This window comes from Amia ocellicauda, chromosome 20 (genome assembly GCF_036373705.1).
Source record: "Amia ocellicauda isolate fAmiCal2 chromosome 20, fAmiCal2.hap1, whole genome shotgun sequence".
NCBI classification, from domain to species: Eukaryota; Metazoa; Chordata; class Actinopteri; order Amiiformes; family Amiidae; genus Amia; species Amia ocellicauda.
In genome coordinates this window covers 10170144-10195654 of record NC_089869.1, presented here as the reverse complement: position 1 = coordinate 10195654, position 25511 = coordinate 10170144, and the positions used below count along the sequence as shown (strand labels likewise).

General features: G+C 42.2%; 1 protein-coding gene across 6 annotated transcripts in view; it reads left to right on the top strand.

Moving 5' to 3' along the window:
• LOC136716161 (LIM domain-binding protein 1) overlaps positions 1-23405 on the top strand; it is a 31550-nt gene extending 8145 nt beyond the window's left edge. The window contains exons 1-11 of one of the 6 annotated variants that reach the window (XM_066693657.1): positions 6345-6450; positions 13775-13877; positions 14588-14632; positions 15333-15408; positions 16096-16198; positions 16301-16473; positions 16596-16718; positions 17117-17200; positions 17609-17732; positions 18551-18699; positions 20033-23405. In XM_066693657.1, the coding sequence (XP_066549754.1) occupies positions 6426-6450; positions 13775-13877; positions 14588-14632; positions 15333-15408; positions 16096-16198; positions 16301-16473; positions 16596-16718; positions 17117-17200; positions 17609-17732; positions 18551-18699; positions 20033-20263 (1236 nt within the window). In that variant the 5' untranslated portion in view covers positions 6345-6425 and the 3' untranslated portion in view covers positions 20264-23405. Of the gene's footprint in view, positions 1-6344; positions 6451-9449; positions 9869-13774; positions 13878-14587; positions 14633-15332; positions 15409-16095; positions 16199-16300; positions 16474-16595; positions 16719-17116; positions 17201-17608; positions 17733-18550; positions 18700-20032 lie in introns of those variants that run through there. The other 5 variants (XM_066693659.1, XM_066693658.1, XM_066693661.1 and 2 more) reach the window with 5 other exon arrangements.
• The last annotated feature ends 2106 nt before the right edge of the window (positions 23406-25511 follow it).

Sequence of the window (25511 nt, the reverse complement as noted above, 5' to 3'; positions counted from 1 at the left end):
CTGGCAGGGGAGCCTCTTTGCCCAATCAGCTGGCACAGATTGATTTATTTTTCTATATGAAGTCTAATCTGAGCATCTCGGGACTAGAAGCAGCTTTACAAGGGGTGTGCCAGCCCTGATGTCTAACCGATTCATTTTTTCTGACTATAATTTTTTGCCTTGTTTTTGACATCTGTTGAACTGGGGTCATGGTTATGGTTTCAACCTACCATTAACCTACACTGCAACACCGGTTTCAGTGGTAAATGGCATTTTAAACTGAGGTTCGGGAGAAGGACAACCCCAATTTCGCGCCTGGCTTCTGTCTTCCCAAGAATAAGTATCCAGCGACACACATACTTTCCCACCGTTCATCACTTTGCCTCCAACCCAAACACCGCCTTCACAGCAGCTTCTCGACTCATTCCACTAGTGATGGCCTCATCCTCATGGCCAAATCGTCTCTCCCTTTCCTAACCTGAAGCTATATATGATGGCTTTGACCTGGGCTGGAGTCAATGTATTGGGGTCAAGATCAGTGTCTGCCCTGGCCACACACACATGCAACATGGGAATTGCTGAGGTGAAGAAGGCTAGTCAACCACACTGCGTTTCCACCCTCAAAACCACATTGCTCCCAAGAGGCCCAGGCTCTAATCAAAACCATAGCACAGCGGCTGCTCGAACAAGCTAGGTTGTACACATGTAATACAAACTGCTACTTTACCACCCTTCGTTTCTCTCAAAACTATTTTCCCTATACCCTCCTGTTTTAGAAAGTTTGGAACATGAGAGATGCAAGGGATAGTCAGATGCACCAAAAAACAATGCTCTGTTCTTTATTGTTCAGCTCTGAAGCCGTTACGTGACACACGGAACAAATCATGCTCTTGAAAATAAGTGTTAATATGTGAGTTGGTGGATTTATAGTTAAGAAGCGCCTACACATGCATTTTCTGTATTTGCTGCAGACATTGTCTTCAGTATGGACTGGTGTATGTCAAACCAATTATCATTTAGAGATCTGCAAATTAATTTCAAGATATCTTTAAATAATAGATATTGGTAAATGAATTAAAGATGTCTTCCAATATTTTGAGATCTTGCATAAACAGTGATATTTTGACATGCATCTAAATGAATTTGAGATGTATTGATTAAATATCTTCAAGATATCTTGTTTAAAAGAACATTTTAAGATAGCTGGAACTTTATCTCAAGATATCTTTAAACTATTTCCAGATATCTTAAAATAGTTTGCAAAACTACAAAAGTTGTCATTTTGTTTGGGTACCTACAAAAGTGAATATTTTCAGTTTGGACAAAATGCAAATAAGCAATAATTATGATCATTGTATTTTTTTTTGCATATGGCACAGTAACCTCAGGCTGGACTTTTGTGATGGCATTTGTTTTTAAACGGCCCTTGTTATTACTAAACCAGTTACTTTGTGCAGATTGTACTGGAGTAAGAGAGCTAGTATTTACCTTGTGAACAGACACTGTAGGATACATTACTGTTTCCTTATCATTCATACAAACCAGCATAGTTGAGGGGCATGATTCAAGCAATGTCCGTGTTGGAATGCACTGTGACCAATGTGATCGATGCAGATTGCTGCTTTCCCCCCTTTTTGATTGTGGAATTGTTTACTTTCACAGTCTCCCCTACATCTTGACATCTTGTCGTATTGTCATCTTGTTCGTTGACTTGATACTAATGACTTGCATTGCTGTGGAGAAGACGAATCCGTTTTTTGTAGTTTTTCCACTATCCAGGAAGTTGTGAGAGAATGCATCTTGTAACCTTGGAAGAGTTTACACGTTGGCTTTTGACATCTGTCATTACTGGGTAGGTTTTAACCGTTGAAGTTTTTAATGTGGTTTGTATGATGCAATATATCTGCAAGAGTGTTATGTATCTTGTGTATACATTATAACCCATAGTTACAAACTGAGAGTGTAACATTGTGGTTGAAAGAGTGTCATTTTGCATTGAGGCAGTTTTATACTGGTATGTATTTCGGATGGCTCCATAATTGTGACGGGCAGTGTACGCAGACATTGGCATAAATGGATGCCTTCTACACGGCTCTCATGAAAACGTAATCTCCCCCCTAAAGGAGAAGAGCCTTTTAGACTTCAGTAGCTGCTCTCTCCGTTTTCCGTTGAAAGCTAAAATACTGTTATTGGGACAGAGGCTGCTGTCCAAATGTAACGGATATTCAACCCAACAGCAGCCACCTGCCATAGGACAGTGATGGCCCTGCCAGCTGCGCAGAGCCCCGGTCTGTAACTGCTGGCTAGGGCAACACAACACTTTATTTTATATATACAAATATATACAAATACATATTTGAAGTGCTCCCTCAATTATCTGTATATGTACTCCACTTGCTTAAATTAATGTCTTAGTGTTATTGCTATTGTCGTTTTTCCTCCCTTGCCTTTTATGTAAAGCTGTTCCATCAGGCCGAGCTTAGACGCGTCGCAGATTACATAAAAACAAGAAATGTATCCATTAAAATAAATGAACTGTATTATCCTCTATCCCCACAGGTCGGCGCCAAATCCGCTCTTCTGTGGCGCAGTTAGCAGTGCGTTTAGCGCGTCAGTTTCAGCTCGATTTCGCGCACATGACGTCAAGCCCTGGATGATGAGGCTGCTGTGTTAACTGTTGACAACTCGGTGTCTTCACGTTTAGACGTGGCACCCTGTGTGATTTAAAATAGAGTATATTTGTAACTGTACCAATTATTATATATAGTGGCATATGAATACACTTGATTATAATTATCATCAGTCATGATTATGACCATTGCAGTATGCGTTAGGACAGTAAGGGAGATGCGGAAAATGCATCGGTACATTAATGACAAACTTGTCTTTTGTTTGCATGCGTTTTAATTGATCATGTGTGTCGCCGGGGCCCCTGCGGTCACCGGTGAATGTAAGCGATGAGAAAAGCAACGCTCCGCTTCACTCACAGTAGCGCCGAGCTCAAAATGCGTTTGACGCTTAATATGACGCCGGCTGGATGCGTTTTGTGTGCGATGATGAAAACCCCGGCACTGCAGCCAAACCAAAGGCCTGTAGGGGCAGCCGGACCTAGCACACCGGGAGGACCACTGTTTACCAGCCGGAGACCTGGAGTGAGGGAGGCACAGGAGTTGTACACTCACCTAAAGGATTATTAGGAACACCTGTTCAATTTCTCATTAATGCAATTATCTAACCAACCAATCACATGGCAGTTGCTTCAATGCATTTAGGGGTGTGGTCCTGGTCAAGACAATCTCCTGAACTCCAAACTGAATGTCTGAATGGGAAAGAAAGGTGATTTAAGCAATTTTGAGCGTGGCATGGTTGTTGGTGCCAGACGGGCCGGTCTGAGTATTTCACAATCTGCTCAGTTACTGGGATTTTCACGCACAACCATTTCTAGCGTTTACAAAGAATGGTGTGAAAAGGGAAAAACATCCAGTATGCGGCAGTCCTGTGGGCGAAAATGCCTTGTTGATGCTAGAGGTCAGAGGAGAATGGGCCGACTGATTGAAGCTGATAGAAGAGCAACTTTGACTGAAATAACCACTCGTTACAACCGAGGTATGCAGCAAAGCATTTGTGAAGCCACAACACGTACAACCTTGAGGCGGATGGGCTACAACAGCAGAAGACCCCACCGGGTACCACTCATCTCCACTACAAATAGGAAAAAGAGGCTACAATTTGCACAAGCTCACCAAAATTGGACAGTTGAAGACTGGAAAAATGTTGCCTGGTCTGATGAGTCTCGATGTCTGTTGAGACATTCAGATGGTAGAGTCAGAATTTGGCGTAAACAGAATGAGAACATGGATCCATCATGCCTTGTTACCACTGTGCAGGCTGGTGGTGGTGGTGTAATGGTGTGGGGGATGTTTTCTTGGCACACTTTAGGCCCCTTAGTGCCAATTGGGCATCGTTTAAATGCCACGGCCTACCTGAGCATTGTTTCTGACCATGTCCATCCCTTTATGACCACCATGTACCCATCCTCTGATGGCTACTTCCAGCAGGATAATGCACCATGTCACAAAGGTGGAATCATTTCAAATTGGTTTCTTGAACATGACAATGAGTTCACTGTACTAAACTGGCCCCCACAGTCACCAGATCTCAACCCAATAGAGCATCTTTGGGATGTGGTGGAACGGGAGCTTCGTGCCCTGGATGTGCATCCCACAAATCTCCAACTGCAAGATGCTCTCCTATCAATATGGGCCAACATTTCTAAAGAATGCTTTCAGCACCTTGTTGAATCAATGCCATGTAGAATTAAGGCAGTTCTGAAGGCGAAAGGGGGTCAAACACAGTATTAGTATGGTGTTCCTAATAATCCTTTAGGTGAGTGTATAGCGACCTGGTGGTAGAGCTGAGAAGCAGTAAAGGGTGGTGGTGGGAGTCTCACACCTGTATATGAAGGGATTCCTTATGCTGCAGTGTAGTTATGCATTATTAGCCCTTCTGTTGTGTTACTGCCACTTCTCCCAGGCCATCCCCTCCCCTTAGCACATACCTCGGACTTAACTGTTTTATGTATGCGCTTATTAGCTCATTGCACTGAAGAAAAAAGTAAAACCTACAAGCATCTACATAGAAATCTACATTCCCACTGAACCATTATACCTCCTTATGGCACCACGGAAGATGTTAACATGTATTTTGTGACTTGACAATTTCAGCAAACTGTGAACTACATTCATGATTTTGTGATTTTTTTTTTTTTTCCCAAGTCCTATGGTCAAATGCACCATGTTATGAAAGATGGAGCCTTAAAATGCCATACAATTACTAAAAATGCCAGTCGGCAAGTCCAGCTTTATTAAAATGTGCATAAGTGCACAGCTTTAGACACAACCACAGAGCCCTAGATGGCACATGTTAATTAAGGCTCAGTGTTATGTAACCTTCACTGTGTCTTGCCCAGTCATCCACCTTCCAACAAGCTGCTGCATCTTGGCAAAATCTGCCATGGAGATGAAAGAAAAGAAAACCTGTTAATTCTAGAAACCAGCAGGTGGGGATGCTATTATGTATGTGTGTATATATATATATATATATTCCAGGCAATTATTGGGGAATGTTCAGTGAAACATGACCTATCACATGTGCCTCACATGTGACACGCAGCCAGCCCAGAATTAGCTGCTATTAGAGCAGAGTGGTTGTGTTTGCTGATCTGTGACCCTGAAACTGCCATGGAGCTGCAACTCTCCCCCTCCTCCCCTCTTAAAGCACACAGAGACAGTGAGAGAGGAAGGGAGGGAGATGGGGGTCGGGCTTTTGTGATAGCTGCTCAGCACTCATTTCTATGGCTCCTCCGTGACCTGAGGGAGATCAGTTGAGATGTGGTGTAAGATGTGCAGTCGCTCTTGTTGGTGGGGAGCTGGGAGGAGCCTGTTTGGCCACTCCCTCACATTGCAGTGCCAGTTTCCAAACAATTTTATTTATTTCCAATTCATTTTGTCCTCCGATGCATGTGGTTGTTTTGATGATGAAGTACTGCCGTGTTCCTCACATTCACTCCTTGAGAGTCGGAGCATTTCTGATTTTCTTTCCAGCTTGAGCGCTTAATTAGTTAATTGAACTCTTTATCCACTGACAGGGAAACATGCACGGGAACCAAAGATTATGGTTTTATGCATCTTTACTTTCAAATTGACAACTTCCCAAATAATGGCAGATGTCAAAACCTTGGATGACTGCATTTGAAGAACAATAATGTTCAATAACAATGAGACCTAAAAAGTTTATTATTTATTTTGGGATGCTATAATATATGCCCCTTCTATTACCTCAACACCGAATAAACCTTGACTTTCTAGTGTTGGTGGGTGCCGATTGTACATGGCATGGCCAAGGTGCCAAATTCATGGAGTAAAGTGTGCATCCGCTTCTCGCAGATTGCTGCCACAATGCCTAAATTGGAACCAGCAATATTTGTATTTCGGGGCTTTATACTGCTCCACTGGTCTCCAAATTTTAGCTATTTGTACAGGTTCACCTAAATGGCCAATTCCCACAGACTAGTAGTGTGTGTTAGTTATTGATCAATTATTAAAACGTTGCCCATGATAAGAGAGATGATTGGAGAGGACGTTGTTTTGGGAGAGAACACTGAAGTTCTCTACATGCTGCAGAAATGTAGCATCATCAGAGGAAAAACAGCAGAGCCACACCCAGTAGGAGTCATAGCGAGGGGCTGCTATCGGGGCTCTTGCAGAGTTGCTCAGTGGCTTCCTGTTGAGTAAGCCCAGGGCGTTCAATCTGTAGAGCGTGTCCCCCAGCCGCCACACCCTCCCTCTTCTGCAGCCTGTGGCGTGGAGATATCTCTCCCCACTCTTGGGACACCCCATTTTATACAGAGCAACATACTGCCAGGCTGCCACCTCTAGCACTGCACCATGGCTGACCAGTATGAAATGGCAGGTAGGAAATGGATCTTTATAACACACTGGTGTTGATCATTCAGGTTGTTCGAAGTAGCTGGGAGGTGATTTTGTGTTTTTGTTTCAAATTCAGATGTGTGTCAGAAGACTTATACAACATATGCACACTTTTGTACTTATTCCTCTTTTCCCCAGGAGCTATAAACTCTCTTCTACTGGATTTCATTTATTTTCTTCAAATTATATTTTCTATTTGTTTTCTTTCATTTATATTTGATTTTAATTCTGTTTTCACATATGCATTTGTTTACAAATGCCATCCTAGGCCTTGAAAATAGTTCCTTACACAATATCTAGTACTGGTGTACTTTTTAAGCATGTATAGTACTATGTAACACATTGGGCTACATGGTGTTTTGTAGTGAAAGTGCTATTAACATTGCAACATTTACAGTTGTATATTTCAGTATAGGCACAGGAATTTGCTAAACTAATGCATTCCCAAATATTAATAATTTAAGCTTGTACTGTGCAGCCATTAAACTGCACTTTCCAAGCAAAGAGCATAATGTCATATCTCGCTATGTTAGGTTAACAAGTGCTATTTCTTTGTGGTCCATAAAGCTTAAATAAGACCAACTTGATGACTGCCTGCATTCCGAGGAGGAAGTGAATTGAGCTCTGTTTTCGCCTAAGTGATTTCCATGAGAGTGTATGGGGATATGGGGGTGTTTTAAATGCATGGTTGCCTGTGTGGGGAAAGATGTATAGAACAGTCTCTCCCTAGAAGAAAACACTTCCCAAGAGGGCTTCCAGGGTCTTCCTCATAAATAAAACACCAGCACATAAGAAGCTGCGGTGACAGCTGAGATTTAGGTTTCAGAAAATGCACAGTCTCTAATCCACAGTTAGGTGTTTCAAGCAGGCAGGCAGGCAGGCATGTCCCCGCAGCAAAGGAAGTGGAGGTCCCTACCAGCTTGATAAAGAGATTTGCACCGCAGGCAAGTCAGCCAAATCTGTCACACAACTCTCCTGGTGACTTCAGTGTCTCAGTCGAGAGGAATCTTGGGAAGACAGAATGGACACTATAATCTTGAAACGCCATCTTATTTGCCTTTTACCGACTTAAAGGGTGTCTGTTGTGGCGGCAGCTTTCTGAACAACTCGGTCAGTGGGGAAGTATGCCTTTGTAATTCCTGTTGGTTAGAACATATTCTATATAGGGGTCTGACCATTTGTCCAGTTCTCCATTACGGTTTTGAATTCAGCCGAGGTCACTTTGCCTTTGAATGTTTTTGAAGACTTTCGAAAACGTGAGAGTAAATTGGTCTTGAAAAGTCGCCCTGTGCGGTGGTAATCTGTGAATATGCATCTTTTAAAAAGAAAAAACACTCTTAATCTTACAATCTATAGAGGAACTTGCTCAATCCCGCTCTGTTAACATCGTTCAGAGGTACTGCACTCAACTGGTTTACATAATCGTAAATGTACTGCTTTTAACTTACAAAGGGTTTGGGATTGGAAGGAGTTTTTGGACTGTATTAAGAAGGTCTTGAAAACGTTCTTACCCTACAACCGTCCCAAGTGCACATGTCCCTTGCACAGGAGCTCAAAAAGTAGCACTGAGGTAAAGGGAATTGGAAAAGATCTAAGTTGTTTTTTTGGAATCTAAAGTTGATCCATATGTGGAAGATTTTCTGGAAATTAAGAAATGCTGAAGTGGAGATTGAAAGTATAGCTGTGTGGAGAGAGTACTTCTACAGCAGCAAGGAGTAGAATGCTACACCAAATAACTTCAACTGAATATTTCATTTACATCCTTTATAAAATACTCTTATTGCATTCCGTTTGTTTTTACTTATTTCAGTTGTATTTATTCTACCTCAGGCTTGAGCAGCTGTCCATTCCCTGAAAAGGCGCTTTAGAAAATGAAAACTTATGCAGTATTACTTAATTGGCCTGTAAAATATGTCGCATAACACTGGAGAGCAATACAGTTTAAAACATGCAAGTAGCCTCGTTTTGAATAAGTTGTATTTCTCTTTTAGGCCAGAGCTTTTTTAAGGGCTGCTATGTTTTTTCAATTCTATCTTGTATTTGCTGACGAGACATTTAGTCCTCTGCATTCATGCATCTGCCTCTCAGACTAATAGTAGCTACTCCCCCCAACCCCGTAGTGTGTATTTATGCTCTCCGGCCCTGAGAGCTGCGCAGCATTGCTCGGCTGGCAGCGCAGGGGGTGCGCTACATGATCGGAACAGCGGCGCTCTCCTGGGGGAAGCGGCTCCTGGGGCCCCGGGGGAGGAGCCTGTGGTGGCGCTTACCGTAGTGCACCGACTAGGGCCGCCCCTCTCTTTTATCCGGGCAATGGAGGCTGCACGACTCGCTGACAGATGTTGACATACAGAAAGTACACGCATTTGCAGAAGCCACTTCATATGCCCCCTTTTTTTGATGATTGTTCATAGTATAGTTGTGCATTTACATTAGCAGTATAGGGTCAGTTTGATTGTAATGAGAAACTACTTTATGCATCTCACTAGGTATAACAAAAGCCCTTGCCTTGTCCACATGGGCACTTCTTTAATGGGGATTATAAATGCATCGTGACCCACTTTGCACGGTTGCTACAATCGCATGCATTCAAATGGATAACTTCCGTGTGTGTGTTTTGCATAAATATGGATGCGATCATTTGTGCACAGGACAAATTAAGACCTGTAATCTATTTTGAAACCGTTATTGAGTCATCCTGCATGTGCAATCTAATGGTCTAATTTGGAGTCTCACTAAATATTATTGTTTAGCAAGCCTTTTACTGTACCTTACTGATCTATACAAATTTGACCGCCCCGGGACAACACCGAACAGTATTGCAATGCCCGTGTTGTTTATATGACATTAGTTATGCAATCCCGGGGTGTGCGCTGTATAGTGGCGGAGTGGGAAAAGCGCCTTGCAGAAAGCGGGTCCAGTGGCAGAGCAGCAGAGGGAGGGTGTGGGAAGGGCGGTCGGCGGGCCTCATTCTGAGAGGAGGGAGATCGGTGGGGTTAGTGCTGAGAGAGAGAGAGAGAGAGAGAGAGAGAGAGAGAGAGTAGGGGGAAGCCATAGAGAAAGAGGAGGGCCTACAGCTATTGTTCATGTCTGTGCAGGAACAAAGGGCTGTTCAGGCTGCTTACCTCCGTCTTCATCAGGCTTCTTCCACTGTGCCAGGCCTAATACAGAGCCCTGCCATTACGGACGATACAACGTCTCTCGGTGCCCCCTCCCCCCCCCGTTTTATTTTCCTAAATGTTTTCGTTTTTGTTTTTTTTCTTTTTTTCTTTCTCTCTCTCACTCTCTCTCTAAAGAAGGACATTTAATCTAACGCAACCCCGCTGCGCGAAAAGGAAACGGGGCAGCAAGGTATCACTGTGGATTTGTGTAAACATCCATTTCCAAATAGGAGTTTCTTGCAGGTACGGTACGTTTGCACATTGCGGGGCTGTTGTGGGTCTTTTTGAATTTCTTTTCGTGTGCGGGATTGTTAGCCATTGGGAAACGCGTGTGGATTTAATCCGGCGAGGGCTAAACGTGTCCCTACTGGCTGCACGGCGAGAGGAGAGGTCTCGGCGGGGCCTAACCGGGGCTCTCCTAACTCCACCCGCCGGTGCCAAGTGAAAGGCATCTATTGCTGTTTTTACTTCCCCCACACACACTGTTTTGGTGTTAGAAATGCACAGAAATGCGTTACAAGACGAGCGTTAACATCAAAGCGAAAGTGCATTGTAAAGGAAATGTTTTGTTTTCGTCACAAAAGCCCCAAGCATCTGGTAATGGCCTAGAGAGATGGGTCTGCGGGAAGATCGAGCTCGCCAATTCAATCCAATTAAAACTTTGACAGGATGTAGTCCTTGTTTATAGGTGTTGTAACATTATTATTAGTTAGTAATGGCATGCATTCTTGTCATTATAGTGGCACATGCAGTTGTAAGTAGTTGCATGGTTAAATGTATATCTGATGTAAGCATTGTGGTTGTTGTCGACTAATTATTGCTCTGTCGCCATTTACGGGAAATGAGTTTAAGAAATGGGAGTCTTGCACTGATTTGTGTGTAGGCTTTGCTTTTCGTTGTGTTACTGTTTCTGCCTTATTTATTATTGAGGGAGACCGTGGCACTAGGGGAGAGAAACAAAGATTTAGCCAGGATATAGTTCCAGTACTTGATACTTCCAATATAGTTTCCTGTGAATAGGTGTTAATGCTTATTAAAAACCGTTGGTAGAGTACATCTGTATAAACAGGTGTATTTGTAACTTACTGTATTGTTTATAACCATTTTCTATTTGTTTGGATTTGGGAATGGTGTTTTTGTATTAATATGGTTGTACTGGTCTGTCATTGGTTATAGAGTGCAATATCTGCTTCCTAGAATTATAAATTGGGACCAGGTGGTTAGAAAAGCAAAATAAATATCATGCATAGTCTTGTGAAACTGCTTATTATAAGTATTTATATTTGTACAGGGGAATGCTTTGTCAGTTTCTTCCTTTGTAGTTTTTCAAAACATGCTCTGCTTGTGCTTCTGTTCTCTTACCTAAAGTTAAAAGTGAACCTCTGTAACTGCTTCTAATGAGATCCAAGAACTAAGCAGTTCTTTGGTTTCAATATGTGTTTGCATTTGCAGGCACAAAAAAATAACTGCTTTGTTATAAGTTATGTAAAAGCACAAACCTGAGTGTTTATGGGCTGTGTATAAAAAGCTATGTTCAGACCTGGGCTGGAGCAGGTTGCGGTGCACTAGCAATCTTCAGAAGTCTGACTTCTTGTTTTCCCTGCTGCTAGGCAATTCCTTACAGCATCACAGTTGGGTTTTCTTTCCTCTGCACCATTAAAGCAAGGAAACAAAGCAGTGGAAATTTGTTTACAGCCCCTGTGATTCTGTAAGATGTTTTGTAGCAATTGGGATCAACAGATCAATAGACATCACTTCTTTAGGGTAATTTTTATAGTTGACACTTACTGGTATACATTATACACTGTGCACAAAAGAAGAATTTGAGAAATGAAATCTGCTTAATCCATCCCACTAGCTGTGGTTTTAGGCACAAAAAGTTAAACCTGCAAGTAAAGGGTGAGGTTAATCAATGTAAACTGCTTTGGAAAGTGCTGGGGCAATGTGTTAACATGAAGTCCAGCTTTCCGTAACATAACTGAGCTGATGACTTGAAGCAAAAGTATAATATTAAAGCGCTAATTTGCTAAGCGTGTCAGCGACTGTATTAGTGTCTGTTTGTGAATCGCAAAAGCTGTAGGGAGGCAGCTTCCTCACACAGGCTGCCATTTGATGGACTGGTGTGTCTGTAGACCGCATATTTAATGACAAAGCTGTTATGAATCTTTTATGAAGTGTAGCCCATGATGGGAGAGCCTCATTAGCTTTCTGCTGTTTGTAAACTCATCTTTCCACTAATAAGCAAGCATTGACAGTTCATTTCTATGGTGTGGAATATAAATAACAGAAATACACCGCTTCACTGTCTGTCCTAAAGATCTCCATCTCATGTTATTTTCCAAGCCAGTTTGAGTGAGTCCTGTTTGTGTATATTACACATGCAACTACTTGCATGTTTAATTTTGAGTGCCTGATTCTGTGTGCATGGAGTATATTTGCACTGCATAGGAAAATGAGGTTCTAAGCACATTCTTATTCAACTGCAATTTCCATTTGGGAAATTTGCATGTTGGCGCCTGTCTCTGCTGCATCCGAGCTTTTGGTCTGTGGGCTATGACTAGTTCATGTGATTTTTGCACTGTGGGTCAGGAGGGCTTGGGTATTGGATGCTAATAACAAGATCAGTTGAGCGCCCTTAAAAATAAATGTTCACATGTAAACCTTGTGTCTGCTGGTGTTTGTACTGATCAGTGATTTTCTGTAGTCTTTTTGCTTTGCTACATCATAACCTGCATCTCCCTCTGTTTGTTTATATCAGGCTTATTCCAATATTCCAGGCTTAATATATAGCCAGTATATGATATACACTATAGTCTCCCCTGCTAGCTCAGATTCAGCAGCCCTTTTGCAAAGTGACTGATGCTCGAGCACAGTGGCTGAGGCACTCGGATGAATAAGTGCTGTAGAGTGGTTGAACGGGGGCAGGGATTGACTGGGTTCTTTGGAAAGCACAAAAGTGACGCCCACAAAGCAGCCTTACACCATGTGCTCAGAGCGGTGCAGCAGAGATCTGTACTCATGGGGGCAATAAAATACATAAGTGATTTCTGTGGTTGAAAAGAGCATCTGTCTGCCATGGGTGTATACAGGACACCAGTTCTCCCAGTCCACTTGTTGGTTCCCATTGTAAATGGAAGGGCTGGGTGGTAGTGTTGGGGGAAGGGGTTTGATTTGAATAACTTAATTGAAGAGAAACCTCTTCATAATGTTAATTTTGTTCATGGGGAAAAAAATAATAATTGTGGGCATTAGTATGTAAAAGAATTCAAATATGAAGCTAATCAAAGCACTGGAAATAATATTTCAGCTCTGCATTGTAATGAGCCGTGCCTACTGAGGTTTGTGTGATTCAGTGAGAAAGTTAAAGTGAGCGTTTTGTTGGAAGTGTTTACAGGATGAATCTAAATCTATCATGGTCAGTTCTTATGATGCCTTCGTTACTTTCCAGAACAGCACATTCAGGTAGTCTCTGAAATGACCAGGGCACAGTCCCCCAAGTCTTTGGTCATCCTTATAATTTGGAGATGGCACCACACGACTTTCTCCACTGTGGGTATTTGTTTCTTTCTGCTGGCGATGTGCTCTGACATGGGTGTGCATCAGACTGGAATGAGGGCAGCCTATAGCCCTGCCCACTGCTCATGCGGCTCAGCACTGTCTTGTAGTATTTTTCACAGCGTAACACCTGTGTTCTGGGTAAAAGAGAAATTCTTCAAAGCACTGACAAATAGAACATGGGGTTATATGCAGATTGCATTTCTAAAGCTTTGTCCATGCTGATATCTTTTAGAAAAACTGAACTGTGCAAGAAGAAATGTTGCATTTTTAATATCTAGGCCTACAGTTTTCTGGCGATCGTCTACTTTCCTTTGATAAGATTGTCTCTTAGGCTATGTGTATTAAAAGCTAGTTGTAAAATTGTTTATTTTGGAATGATTGTTATTAATTGCCCTTGTCTCTGGAAGTGCAGCTTTTTACAGCAATGCAATTATCAAAGTTCAGAAATGCTGACCTGTCCAGCTAGGCACTAGAAGCCTAGACAATGGACTGTGTGTGTGTGTGTGTGGTTTGTTTTTTTCGCTTGTGATTCTGGTCAAGCCAAACCATTGAAAGTAATGTTAATGCTACTTATTTTTCCTCTTTCTCCAGGCTGTTCCTCTAAGTCATTCAAGCTGTACTCTCCAAAGGAGCCCCCAAACGGTAGCGCCTTTCCCCCTTTCCACCCAGGCACCATGCTGGACAGAGACGTGGGGTAGGTACTCTCGGCCTCCATGGCCGTGTCGGTGCATTCACACTGGGTGACCGCTCTCCAAAGTGGGAGTGTGAGGAGAAAGTATAGATCAAGTTATCCAGCAGACTTAAATTCTAACGCTACAATCCAAACAAATAATGTAGCTGTTCATCTGAAAAACCTGCTGTTGAAATCTGTTAATCTGACAAAGCACACTTAATAACCAATTAATAAAATAAGATTTGAGTTCTCCAACGCAATGTATGGTAAACAAAGGAGACCATCTAGAAGTGCAGTTTTTTCAGGAATGAAGCCCAATGTTTGGGATAAAGCTCTCTGTGGCACAAGAGCCTCCAGGCCAGGTCTCGCTGAAGGAAACTAGTGGTTTGGCAGTTTGTTGTTCTGCCGCTGAGATAAAACAAAAGGAAACCAGCTCTGAGATGAATGAATCAGCAGTGGTGTTGCCTTCAGATGAGATAAAAGCGAAGGAAACGCGTTGCAAGCCTTGCTTTGCTGTCTTTGGTGTACTTTTGAGATAAAGCAGAAGGGGAAACTGTCCCAGATACTAGGAAATGTATCACAGGGGCAAAGGGGTGCTACCATATGTGCTGTTTGTATTGGCACTGCAGAGCGAGTTCAAGGCCCCTCAGAGTGGTGGTAATAGACCCCCTGCCCTCAGATCAAAGCTGCTCATTATGCCACATCCCTGACCGTTATTTTTCTCTCTGCAGTCCGACTCCTATGTACCCCCCTACGTATCTGGAGCCTGGAATAGGGTAAGATGGCCTGTCTTCCTCCCCACACTCGCTCTGCCAGGAACACGTTGCCCAGTTCACTTAATATATGCTTTTTATGTTTGGGTTGACACCTGCAATGGTATCAGTGCAGCCATTGACTCAGACCCAGTTTTCACTAGAAGCCTACAGGTATAAAGGCAAGATGCTCCTTTTAAGGCCTTTTCTCATTCTTTGTTCTGCTGATTCAATTCGAATGAGTTAACCAGTGGTGGACCATGCAGCTTTTATTGAAAATCTAAAAACTATGGATCAGCATTTCACAGAAAGACAGTTTACTCTTTGGTACTAAGGCACTAAACTACACCCACATGCTTCTACACTCTGCAAAATTAAATGCTTTTATGTTTGAATGTGTTATTTTTAAACAAATTGAATAAAATTCAGTAATTTGTTTCTATAATCAAATCAGTGTAGGTTAAAGAATATGCAAATCCACCAGTTGTGCTGGTTTGCGTTATTATTGAAATCATTATGAATACAATCAAACTGTATTTAACTCAGCAATATAAACCCTATTATTCTATCAAACCCCATACCATTTTAGCCTTTGTAGCAAGTGTAAGGTTTTCATATTTCATATTTTTAAGCAATCAGGATTTTTTGCAGAATGCACAATCATTATAGAACCATGAAGTGTCCTGTTTTAGGATCATGTATGAACTGCTCTGTCTCGTTACAGGAGGCACACGCCGTACGGGAACCAGACAGACTACAGGATATTTGAGCTCAATAAGCGGCTACAGAACTGGACAGAGGTAAAGGCACTTCCCATTATTCATTGCTGTAGTGTTGTCCTAGTTTAATTAAAGTTGTGTATCAGTAGGACTCGACATAACAGCGCAGAAGTGAAACGGAATATGCAGTTGAAATTAATCAATTAAAGTGGACATGCAGTGTATAGTATTTATACTGTAGTGTATAGTGCATGCTTCAAGATCCTTAGATTACCTTGTATGGAAAGTAAAGTAGACTTTAATAAGAGATGTATTGATATCTTATATTTTTCTAAAGGAAAAACCTGTGTCATTGACTTAAATTACAGGTACTTGTAGATGACATGCGATTCACTGTGGCAGAACTTGATTGTGATTCAATGCTGTTCTGTCTATAAATATATTGTTATTAAGAGTGAATTCATCTATCTGGATTCAGCCCTGAAATGCAGTATTACTCACACACACACCTCTGACCTTGAAAAGTAAACTAAAAAAGGTTTAGTATTGTTAAGAATTGTTTAACTGAAACCCTACACGAACCATGTTCCTTAACTCTATGTGACCCTTATATTAATTCGTAGCTAGGTTTTCTTTAGTCCTGGTCAGTGGTTTAAAAGTACCGAACCATGGATGCCAAAATCTATTAGTGGAGACACTATATCAGCTGAGTTCCCCTGTTATGGGCTTCTACACTGGCCCTTCAGTCCATCTCCTTCCCTCCCCTAGGAGTGCGACAATCTGTGGTGGGATGCTTTCACCACGGAATTCTTCGAAGATGACGCCATGTTGACCATCACCTTCTGTCTGGAGGACGGACCCAAGCGATACAGTAAGAAGTTTTTCTGCCGTCTCGATACACGTGATCTTAATTCGGAAAGCCTCCCTTGGTTTCTCAAGCCATTATTAACAGATCCGAATTCTGTTTCCACAGCGATTGGGCGGACATTGATTCCTCGTTACTTCCGCAGCATCTTTGAAGGCGGCGCCACAGAGCTTTACTACGTCCTAAAGCACCCCAAGGAATCCTTTCACAATAACTTTGTGTCCCTGGACTGTGACCAGTGCACTATGGTCACGCAGAATGGGAAGCCCATGTTCACACAGGTAGACTGCGGCTGCTTACACTCCCTCTTTGCACAATCCTTCCCACCGACAGGGTTTTAATTTATACAACAAACTGACAGTGAGGCCTGAATCCTCTGTTCCTCTCCTCTCCTCTCCTCAAGGTGTGTGTGGAGGGCCGTCTGTACCTGGAGTTCATGTTTGATGACATGATGAGGATAAAGACGTGGCACTTCAGCATCCGACAGCACCGTGAGCTCATCCCCCGCAGCATCCTGGCCATGCATGTGAGTAGACCTAGTGCCCTGGCATGATGTTGGGGAACAGGACAGGGTGATGGTCAAGATCGCCTTACTTGTAATACAATTTAGTCAATTTAGTTCTTCCCTTTTAATAGATTTGTCGTCTGACTACCTGTTAAGCTCCATTTGAATATTATCGACTGTCCACATTTAGTTTTCCATATCTTTATCTGTTTGGGTTTGTTTGAAGAGGAAATGCTGGCTTTTGGTAGTTGAGCTCCAGCAACATTAAAGCAAAATAGAAAAATGCTTTTTTAAACTGTTTGAGGGTGCATTCATCTATTTAACCTACAAAGACATTTAATGAAATCGGCACACCGGTTGTGCAGGTGTGTAACACAATGTTTACACCAGTTTTGTTGATGGCTCCTTCTGTTTCGCAGGCTCAAGACCCCCAGATGTTGGATCAGCTATCAAAAAACATCACGAGATGCGGCCTCTCCAACTCCACACTCAACTACCTCCGAGTGAGTGCTGTCTGATGGCTTTGACTTAATTCAGAACTGAAATGTGACTAATCAGGGGCACCAATTTAATGAATTGAGTCGGCTTCCCTGTGGGCTCGCATTTCCATATTCAAATAGAGAACTGAGGCTGAGAACTTTTCGCAGGAATGTTTTCGATTTGTGCCACTCCAGATATTTTCTGCGTGTTTAAGTTGTTTTAAAGGAAATCAATGACCGATTTAGTAGGAGTCGGAATCAAGTGTATTAAGACCCCAGAGTCACAGACCTGAATCTCTCTCCTATTACATTAATGCTGTTTTGCATTGTAATGACAATTAATTCTAAACTGTTTTTAATTAATCCATAGGGTTTAAAAATGTAAGTGTAATGAAAATTCATGAAAATTAATGTATTTCCAATGTCTTCCAGCTGTGTGTTATTTTAGAGCCCATGCAGGAGCTGATGTCCAGACATAAGACCTACAGCTTGAGTCCACGAGACTGCCTCAAGACCTGTCTGTTTCAGAAGTGGCAGAGAATGGTGGCCCCCCCAGGTGAGAGCTGGTCCTGAACTTGTGGGGGGGGGAAGCTGGGATGCCCCTACCCTCTTATTGCACATGCGGAGGTCTCCCATTTTTCGCTGCTGCCTTCAAGTTGAGCCAAAGCATGCGATGGAAGTGACCAAACTTCAGACATAAGCTGTGTGCACAGAGAGATGCGCTTTGATTTCGGTCGCCTCATGAGTAGCTCATTAACCTGCCCATAGCATATTCTCATGTGGAGTAAAAGATGTACTCCCTCTGTAACTTCAAAAGTATGTGAAGGATATGTGTTTTGTAATTATAACTTCAATTCAAACGTAAAGTAATGTTTTTATAAATTGTTTTGCACCAAGAGTAAATTAACCCCTTCTTGGTGCCATGCCAAAACATAATTTCCCCCTTGCCGCAGTTTTGAGAATATGAAGGATGCATTTTTGTTTTTTTATTATAAATAACATCTCCCGTGTGTGTAGCTCAATTTGCAAGCTTTGTGATTTCATGGATCATTGAGGGAATCCAGGTTTTTCACTAGTTTTTTGTTTTATTATGAAGCGAAATGTGTACAAAATGAATCCTTCATCTGCATTCCAGTGCCTTTTGTTGGATTGTGAAGGCATCTTTGTGTTTTTGGCAGGATGAAAAGCGAAGAGTGAGTGTAAGAGCCTAAATAACCCATTATCCATGACTCGGCTCATAGTGTTATTGAAATGGAGGCATGCATTTTAACCCCAGTGACCTGGTTTACATGTGCTGCACTGTGGCCACCAGTTGAAAATAGGTGACTACCACTGTGCAGGAATCTGACTCTGGTCCCTCTCCCTGTCCCCCAGCGGAGCCGGCCCGACAGCAGCCCAGCAAGCGCAGGAAAAGGAAGATGTCAGGAGGCAGCACCATGAGCTCGGGAGGGGGGGCCAACAGCAACAGCAACAGCAAAAAGAAGAGCCCAGCCAGCAGCTTTGCTCTCTCCAGCCAGGTACCTGTAAGCATCTGATTTCATTACCTTATCTGCTACCGAAGGGGTGGGGGGGAGGGATCACGACCACTTCAGCGACTCTCTTCTGCTCACTCATACAGATTACATCAGCAGCTCCCATTATAGCCAAGCAAATGGTAATTGCCACTTCTAATGTATTTAAAAATTACATTTAAATATTCACCCCCTGTTCAGTAGTATTGACAACACCTGACCTCACACTGCCAGAGGACTGCTGGGAATTCTGTGATGAGCAAAAGTTCTCCATGATGATTCGCCTAATTCTGTGCGTTTTGAGCTTAATTTGCTTTTAAAAGTAGCAGCACTTTTTTTTAAAATTATATTTCTCATGGATTCTAAGCAATTTCTTTTTTTTCCATGGTCTTTTAGTCTCCCTGGGTGTTTTAGAAGTCCTTTTTAGACAAGGCCGTTTACTATGCGATCTCAAGATGAAAGCTACTCGGCTGTATTTCTGGAGACCGCAGGAATCCCAGGATATAAAAAAAAAAACCTAGATATTCAATGATTTCCCTTCATATACATTTGTATATTGATATAAGAGTCCAGTATTCTCCTGCAGAGGGTAAATATTGTCAAAATGTAGCGTGACAGTCGCAGAAGTTAAGGATCCTGATCATCGCAGGAAAGGAGCTCTTTGAGGATATTGAAAGGTAACTGAAGGCCTTGACTACTTATAAGGGGACTGAGTGAGTGAGAAGGAGGTAACCTAAGGGAATGAGTGGGAATGGATCTTCCTCACTGCTGATTTCTTTAAAACTGCTCAGCCCTTGCTACCTATTAATCCAGCAGTTTCCTTACCTGTGCAAGTCCTCTCCAAAAACAAGTGCCTGCTTCTCAGTGTACTGAGTAATGGTCTTGGTCCACAAGTCTCAATGCGTCCTACTCAGTCCAGCAGAGAACCTGGGCTCTCCCGGCGTTGTTGAGGTGCACTCTGAGACGCTCTGTATCGGACCCTCCTTTTCTCACAGAGCACTATTTGGTCGAAGCTCTTCTCTGCCCACCCGTTCTTCTTTTGTGTGCATTTGTATAACCTTTTATTTTTGCCATAACTAAACAAAATCCTTTTGGAGCGTAAATAGGTGGAAGTGGTATATTACACACCAAACTTCCATGGTGGACGAGGTAAGCCTCAAAGGATTGCGTGCCTCTGTGTCAAGCGAACCAGATCATGCATAGCAAGATAACTTTCTCCGACCTAGCAGAGGGACCCCAGTTCAGTTCAGCCCCCACTCACCCTTCCCACTCTGTTGCGTGGCCACCGCCCTCCTCCCCCTGTTGCGGGGATAATGTTTGCGCCCCTTCCTGTCCCCCCCTGCAGGACGTGATGGTGGTGGGAGAGCCCACTCTGATGGGAGGGGAGTTCGGGGACGAAGATGAACGGCTCATCACCCGCCTGGAGAACACGCAGTTTGACGCGGCCAATGGCATTGACGACGAGGACAGTTTCAACAACTCCCCGGCGTTGGGCGCCAACAGCCCCTGGAACAGCAAAGCCCCCTCCAGCCAGGAGAGCAAGAACGACAACCCCACTTCGCAGGCGTCCCAGTAAAACAAACAAACGAAAAAAAAAAAGAGGATCCGGGAGGGGCAGGAGATGGGGCAAAGGGAGGGAGGGGGTTGGAGGAAGGAAAAGGGATTGACACCCAGGGGCGTAGGGACGACTCAACACACTCATCTACCTACAGAATCACGCTCTACAGGGTGGCACTCAACTCCTCCCATGAGTCCGCTGGCACGGGCTGAGCTGTGAGGGATCGGCTCCAGTTAGGACACTGTTCAGTATGTGCACAACAGTCCGCAAATGTGCTCTTTTAGCCGAATTGGTCCACGTTTGACCTAGGATCTTTACTCTCCCATAATGCAACGGCAACAACAAAAACACGTTAAGTCTGTATGATTGTGATTGTTTTAAATCCTTAAACCTCCATCTGGTTTACAAGAGCGCCCTCACAGAACTGGGTCCAGCCCGGTTGGTGCCCTCACAGCTCAACCACACGTGCCAGCTCCGTCCGCCAGCAGCAGGTTCTTGTTCCAACCTCGGGTCGAAGCGCGCGTCTCGGCCAGCAACGCGGGGGGTGTGTCTCGCTCTCGGGGCAGGACGCTCCCCTGGCCCTGAGAGTGCTGTATCTGAACTCAATGACATGACTGTGTGCACTTCAGGCGAGAATCAGACGCTCATTTTTTAAAAATTAAATTATTTTTTTTGTAGGACCTGGTTGGAACAAAAACCTGTACTGTCCCGGAGCTTGAGGACCGGAGTTGAGAACCGCTGCATTAAATCTTAAAAATACACACAAACAGTAAAGCATTGAGGTACTGGGGTTTGGTTGTGCACGCCTTGGTAATACTAATCACAATCCCAAACTTTTACTTTCCTCACACGCTGTGCAGAAATGACTCTTTACTCATCTTTATTTGTATTGTTTGTTTTTACATTATAAAGAAGAAACAAACCAATAAACAATCAAACATAAATACCCCTAATTTTCATGACATTTCCCACTGTATATTCAAGCTGTTTTTCAACCCAACTGTGGTGTATTTTGTTCTTTTTACGGTTTTCTGTTTTGTTTAACTTCCCGATTAAAAACTAAAAGTGTGATTCTTGTAACAAGGGGAGGGGAAATAACTAATTCCTGATTCAAAAGTTTTCTATGATTTATCTGTAGTTTGAGGAATGAAATGGTCTCTGATTAGTGCAGCAGTTGGTGTAAACTACACTAAAGATCTCTGCCTGAATTCCAATGTGGAGTAAATCCAGATTTTTATTCATAAGGACTCTTAGCAAACTTTTATGGATAGAAAGTGATTGAGAGATGTTTGCTTGTTTCTTTGATTTTAATAATTGGACACCCCTCTTTAGTGTAATTTCCCTCAAATTGCTGCATGTATCATGGAAAGTTAGACCCAACTAGACTGCCTGTGAGAGACACCATAGGCAAGAGAACTTTGTGTTCCTCTTTTTCATCCCTCTCGAACCTGGGGTTACATTTCTCACCCATCTTATGAAACCTCTTGGCTAATGGGCTTTTAATGATCTGTAATGGGGCAAGATGAGTCCTAGCTGGCCTAAGTTGGGTTGTATATTCTTCTAGTGGAATTGCTGCCAACTCATGATAACATGCAGTTGCTTGAGATACAGCCATGTCAGAAATCATACTCTGGGATGCAAGTATACAAGTTTTCAGGCTTGAGAAAAATCTGATTTGAAAGTATGAACCCACACAGCAGCCCATACCAGCTGCCGATCGCACTTCCCCGCTCGGTCCAGCCAAGAGATGAATCCGAACAAAACCAGACTACCACAATAATTAGACACCACTTCAAATTAAAACCACCATCAGGGTTTGTTCTTTTTTAAAAGCTTATTTTCCTTTGTCACTGTTGCCCAGTACCTCAGCTGGTTCTTGGTCAAACAGTTAAGAGAGTAGTTGTTCCTTCGGAAATTCTTTTAAGTATTTGACAGCGTTTTCAAAGACACGTTTTATACTGGCTTTTATTTCCCAAGAATATTATTTTTTAACCGATATTGAAAGCTACAGACCAAGGAGCTACTTGCAAGATCCTTTAAATCCCTGACCCAAAATATATTGGTTGTATTTTTTTTTTTAAAAGGACAAAATAAGCTTGTGTGAATTTATTTTTTCTTTCCCCTGATGTTTTTTGTGTATTTGTGCTTGTATATTTAAGGTAGTAGCAAAGTTCTGTATAACTGTAATTAAATGTATTCTTCCCTATAGAGCACCCTAAAGCCATCCCTATCTAATGTAATAATTAAAAAAATAAATCCTAAAACCTCTTTTTTGGACATGTATGAGATTGAAATAAGGGTACAATCACCATTCAACTTGGATCAAAACCAACTTTGGCCCAGTCTACATTTTTTGTGTACATTACTGTAGATTTGTTTTTTTAATATTCAGTCTTTTAACCATTTTCACTTCACTTGACATTCCTCCCTGTATCCAATGTTTCTCCTATCTGAAACAAAGTGCCTCCCTGGGTTAGTCAGTCCTTGTATAGATCGGGAGGAAACACTCAATTGTTTGAGTGCGTTTGAATCCCAGATTATCAAAACCATCTTCAAACTAATTTATTCTCAACTATTTATTCTTTTGCCAATATCAAATTGTCCTATATTTAAAACAGAACTGTATATTTGACTGTTTGATTTGTGAGTTACTTTTAAAAACATGAATGGAAGATGGTAGGTCGGAAAAGGCTTTAACCAATTAGATTTTTTTTTTTTTTTTTGGAGGCAAAGGATGACAGTGGGTGAATACATGCTTGCCCTGACCAGTTATTGACACTTGAGGGCACTCTTCATGCCAAAACATGATCATGTAGGTTTCAGAGGTAACACATGGCCCAAGTGAACCCTTTTTGTAAACGTTTTGTCTTCGAAGAGTTTTAAGTTGTTTGTGTTTAGGAGATTCTAGTCCTTCGAGATGGGCACAATCTCTTGTAACTCAACTGTATAAGCCCTTGCTCCACCCATCAAGTTCCAGGTACGAAACCCCTCAATATAATTAGTTTTTTACTGTTGAAGCTGAACCTGAATGGTGGTGTACCCAGTGCTGTCCCTGTAGAGCCTCTTGTCTTTGGGGCAGTTTAACAATTTATTTTTTTTGCCTAGTTTGTGCCATTTGATGATTCATGTATGGTACCAATAAAGACAAATTTTCACTTTACTGTAAGTGTTGGTTTTTATTTGAGTTATTTCCATACTTTCCTGGCGTGTGTGTGTGTGTGTTTGTAGGATGTACAAGCTGGAGATGGGGAAGGGGATGTACAAAACATTGCTCACTGTGTGCATGTTTATGCTGTATTAAGAGAAGACATTGAATACAAGAGTTAGTACATCCTCAGTAAACATTGTAGAAGGTAAACTGTTCATTTTAGCCATGACTCAGGGAGCGATGACCTGGCCAGGAGGACAAGGCCATCGGAGCCCCCCCACTGGACCGAATGAGCCAATAGGCGGGCAGGTTGGGGGTGAGGAGGAGGAGCTGAACGCTTGCCTAGATGGGATGGAAGCGTGGGTTTGGTGGTGATCTCCTTTGGAGCTACTGGGATGCCTGTGAAGTGGGGTTGTCCTTCCTTATAATGAATACACATTCACTTTCTTTTCTTCAAACCAAAATTTGTGAATGTTTATTCCAATATGTCTTTACTGTCTTGTTCACCTTTTCATCAGTCATTAACACCAGGTTTGTATTCATGGGGGGTGTCTTGCTTTGTTAATTGAGACTTTGCTGCTAAATTATGCATCCCAGTCTTTATTGAAAGTCTCATTAATTGGGGTGGTATGTCCTGGTACCTTTCATACGCAGTGCCACCACACCCAGGGCAAGTAAGTTAAAGGTAAGTTAAACCTTTTACAAACTCAAGCACTGAAAACGTATATTAACCCATCTAAGGAGTTAAAGCGGTGGACTTTTGTTATGCCTGAGCTTTCTCTTCCTCCCGAAGGGACACCCCTACGATGTGCCTGTCGGACCACTTCCAGGCCCCAGCGAAAATAATTCCAAAATAACAAATACTGCATTTGTTTGATAGTAATGCCAACCTCCAATAAGAAACAAAACCTGGTACGTTTCAGGTTGGCACTTGTTTCATAGAGGGCAATTGTAATGATTGTTGTTCAAACATATCACAGATCGGGAAGAGTTTGCAAAATAAACAGTGCTTACAGGAAGTGAAGCAGAAGGTGCAGAGAATATTGTACGGCTATGTCTGGAATAGTTACGTTGTTTTGTTGCCATTCTGCCAGAAATGCTTTAGCACCCCTAGAAATAATTAAAACATACTCCCAGTGTGCTAATGAGAAATGATAAGGATCTGTCTTAGGCCAATGTCAAAATTGAATTAATTAAAGGAATAAGGATTGTTTACCCTACTATCAAATTGTCCAATGGGCTATTTTAATTGAAGTTAATGAGTCATCATGAGTTTGTATACCAGGAAAGTGGAGGTTTGAGCATTGAAAAAGCAATCTATTAAAATGAGTTTTAATTATAGTCACAAGATGTTAGTCATTGGATTGATTTGGCCTAGTGTATTTGTAGATTGGGTATTTGTGTGCTTTAGGTGTGCTGCTGCCAGGATCTTCAGCAACCAAGCAAACAAGATTATTGTTTAATAATCTCTTGTAAACCTGCCAGATCAACTCTTACACTGTCACCAGCTTAAGATGCACATCACTTAGTAGAGTTAAGGTTTTTATTTGCTGTTCAAGTGCCAAGTTACTTAACAAGCTGGAATGTATTTTAATAACTTTATAAGGAATAAGGAAGTTTGCATAATGTGTCAAGAGTACAGATGAGGAGGATTTGACAGCACACAAATGTTACGAACAAAAAGCAGGAGACCAGAAATGTCCACTGGTCAGACTACATACACTGTGGCCCCTCAAGAGCTCGATCTGACAGCCCTGTGACTTCTGCGGGAGACCAGATCGCTGGCTTTGTTTGAATAATGATGGGCTAATCAATGGCTTATGTTCAAGCATACTGTAATCTTGTGTCTTTTGTGCTGCTCTCGCTGTAGACTGTACTGTACACTGCATTGTGGGGTTCCACCTAGTTTACTAAATCACTCCATGGTATGTAACTTTCACCGAGTAAGTGTTTACATTTTTGAAAGGGGTAAAGGTAGTAGCCAAATATTTACTAATAGTAGTAGTAGTGATTATGAAGAAGCACACTTGAAAAGAAGAAGAGTGTCAAAGATTTTTATAGAATTGAAACCAGGGGACCTTTTGACTTATATATATATTTTAAATACATATAAAAACA